This window comes from Helianthus annuus, chromosome 9, assembly GCF_002127325.2.
Source record: "Helianthus annuus cultivar XRQ/B chromosome 9, HanXRQr2.0-SUNRISE, whole genome shotgun sequence".
Taxonomy (NCBI): domain Eukaryota; kingdom Viridiplantae; phylum Streptophyta; class Magnoliopsida; order Asterales; family Asteraceae; genus Helianthus; species Helianthus annuus.
In genome coordinates, this window is record NC_035441.2 from 20955840 (window position 1) to 20959111 (window position 3272).

Genomic DNA, 3272 nt, shown 5'->3' on the forward strand with positions numbered 1-3272 from the left:
GGAGTCATGACCATTACTTTATAAACTGGTTATGTAAAGTTGGAATGCGTTTCCTCTTCTCCGGAGCTGAAACAAAAAAAAATATCACTTGATAAATAAACCAAATCTTGTGGTGCATGTATGTATCATATGAAAAATGTATAGTAAGAAATAAACTAACAAGAATCGTTGATCTCTTGTGCATTGGTGATGGAAGGTGGGTATGGCACGATGGTCATCGGCCTCATGTAATTTGGCATAATGAGGTTGCCTCCATGCTGATATTGACAAAATAAAACTTACAATCAAAATCGTCGATCTTATTACTAGGGTTTAATTAATTATGTATCTTATTAGAGTATTCCCATTGGATTCTCTATTTTCATATGTAAAAAAAGTACTTTTCTCTAAATGTTGTTATACCATACCACATATCAGTCTATATTTCTATCTCTATATTTTCATTTTTTCTCTCTTTTAACACATACTTGAGGTACAAACCGAAATGCTTGATGGATAAACCAAAAAAGCTTATGTTACAATCTTTAATTTTAGAGATTTGAACAGTGAATCTCTACATGTAGAAATTCACTATAGCAATCTCAATATTTTGTAGATGTGGATAGATATTCATATAAATATATAAGAGCATTCACAATGAAGTCTCTATTCTTTATTATATAGAGAAAATAATAGAGCAAACAACAAAAACACTATAACATTGGAATCTCTATAATAGAGAAAAAAAAAAAGTAAAGTAAACCTCTATATTTAGAGGGTCATATTCAACCCTCTATATTGTTATTGTGAGTGTGTAGGAAAAATAAAAAATAATAAAATAAATTTTTGTAAGTAAGAAATAGATAAAGATAGAGAGTTCGATTTTAAAAAAGTAATAAAATCTAGAGAAATATATGTTTTTATACAGATGGAGGTGGAGGCTCCAATTACAATACTTTGAGAAATATCTACAACTTGAAGATGGAGAAGAACATCTAGAGTCCAGTGTGAGTGCTCTTACTCCATGAATAATATAAAAACCAAGTAAAAGTTCCTCAAGAAAATAATTAGAAAACAATCCGAAAAGTCTTGATAAAATATATAGCATAATAGCCTTTTAAGAAATATCGTGAAACTAACTAAAAATCTGATGTGTGTTTCTTTGTTTGTTCTTACCATGCTTAACCCTAATTGCTTGATCAATAGAGTCAAACCAAGTTCATCTTTATTATAGAAGCCAAATGAACATAGGAACTAACTACAAAACCTAAAAGCCAAAGAAATCTTGTGTGTCATTAACATATATGTCAAATAATGCTTGGTATAAAGGTGGTATTCACCTGGTGATGAGAAGAAGATGAATCTTGAAAACTGGAAGTTGAACCAGTATGAGATAGATGCAAAGCAGTAGTAACGTCCACATTCACAGGCCACATATTGTTGCAGTTTCCGCAAGTAATGGTCACTGTATCAAACAAGCTGCTGCATGGTACACTTACCTGAACCCAAATGGTTTACCCAATTCAGAGATTGGTAAAAGAATAACATACCCATAATTCAGATTTTCTTGGAATTTGTTGTAGATTTCTTTTTTCCTGGAACGATGAATTTCTTTAGTCATGTAATCCGTAAAACTTAAACCCATGACCTCCAAGCCTAAGTGATACTACAGGTTTTGTCTTTGCCAATGAGCCAGCAACCTCACTGGTATATTCGTAGAGGAATAAGGTTGTTTAGAAACGAGATTGGTTATTATATGTATTTTTTTTGGAACTTTTGATTTACTTTAAAGGAGTTTGCTACCTTGTAAGAAAATTCATGGTATGTTAATCTGACAATGTTTCTTAGAGTTTGATGGTGTAGCAAGTGAACGACATGGAGGTTTTCACCAAACTTAACATGTTTATAGTCTATGGATCGAGTTCGCTTTCCACCCAAGCGAACTAGCCAAGTATGGAAGTACAAGGCGTTCCAAAAAAACACCTAGAACTATTAGTGTCCTTCCTAAACCGCCTCCTTAAAAAATATTATTTTTTTGGCATAGTAGTTTTATCAAGAAAACTAGGGTTTCATCTTTTATATATGAGAGACCTTATAAAATTAATGTAACTTGTTCCACTAAGGTTTCTGAGTGTCTAAGATATAATAACATGGTTAATAAATTCAGCAAAAAATCATATACTACAAAAATAACATCCAAAATGAAGATTATTATCAATACAGAAATAAAACCCTAGTTTCTTGATTGCACAACATGGAAGTTCTGAGCAAATGCATTCAATATCACTTTGTTCCATGTATACTTTTGTCAATTATTTGAATCAATATGTTGAAACATAATATAGTTCTATAGCTTTTTACTCGTCCTTCTTTACATGCAAGTAGTCTTTGCTTCTCTGTGTGTACATCAGTACATGTGTGTATACTTTCTCTGACTGCTAGCAGAAGATCAGAGAAAAAGCCTTATCTGATACAGACTAGACCCAAACTTTGTAATTATCAAAGACTTTTTAAAAACTTCAGTTCCCATATATAAAACTTTGTGGCAAACTCACGCGTAAATCAAACTAATGACTTTCATCATTGTTTTTGTTTAAGTTTGCATCTTTACGAATTAATATGACAAGAACACACACAAATTCATATATAGAGAAGAAGAGATAGAGAGGTACAGCAAGAACAATATTGCAGAAAGGGCAATCAATGTAACAAAGCTGCTCAGAAGCCGCTGATGGTACATCTGCCCAGGTAGAGCTGCTTGACATCATTGTGATCACAAATAATGACACAACTATGTGTGTGTGTAAGGACTCTCTTGCTTTCAAGTTAGGGCATGCTATTCGCTTACTATATATAGAACAAGATACATTGGTACACATCATCATCATCATCATCATCATCATCATCATCATCATCATCATCATCATCATCATCATCATCATCATCATCATCATCATCATCATCATAATAATAATAATAATAATAATTATAATAATAATAATAATAATAATAATAATAATAATAATAATAATAATAATAATAATAATAATAATAATAATAATACAATTTAATCATGTGTATTTAATCACGTACATTCTTCTTCTTTTGCATGAAATAAATCACAAAATGTGTATTTTGTTGGTGGTTTTTGTGTTAAGCAAATTTTAGTTAATTGTGACTTAGTTAATACCAAATAGAAATAAGAATAAACATAGATACGAGTTAGGACGTATGGAGTCGTTCAACACTAATACGGTGTCCGTCAGCGATGAAACGTAGGCGTGTGCAAGGGG

At 31.5% G+C, this 3272-nt stretch overlaps 1 protein-coding gene across 1 annotated transcript; it reads right to left on the minus strand.

Annotated features, from left to right (window-relative positions):
- Positions 1-2787, minus strand: LOC118481990 (axial regulator YABBY 5-like). Its single transcript, XM_035977359.1, has 4 exons — positions 2652-2787; positions 1320-1478; positions 161-257; positions 1-66 (listed from the first exon to the last, which is right to left on the minus strand). The coding sequence occupies exons 1-4, from the start codon at positions 2745-2747 to the stop codon at positions 14-16; spliced, it is 405 nt and encodes a 134-aa protein (XP_035833252.1). The 5' UTR covers positions 2748-2787; the 3' UTR covers positions 1-13.
- Positions 2788-3272: the final 485 nt, after the last annotated feature.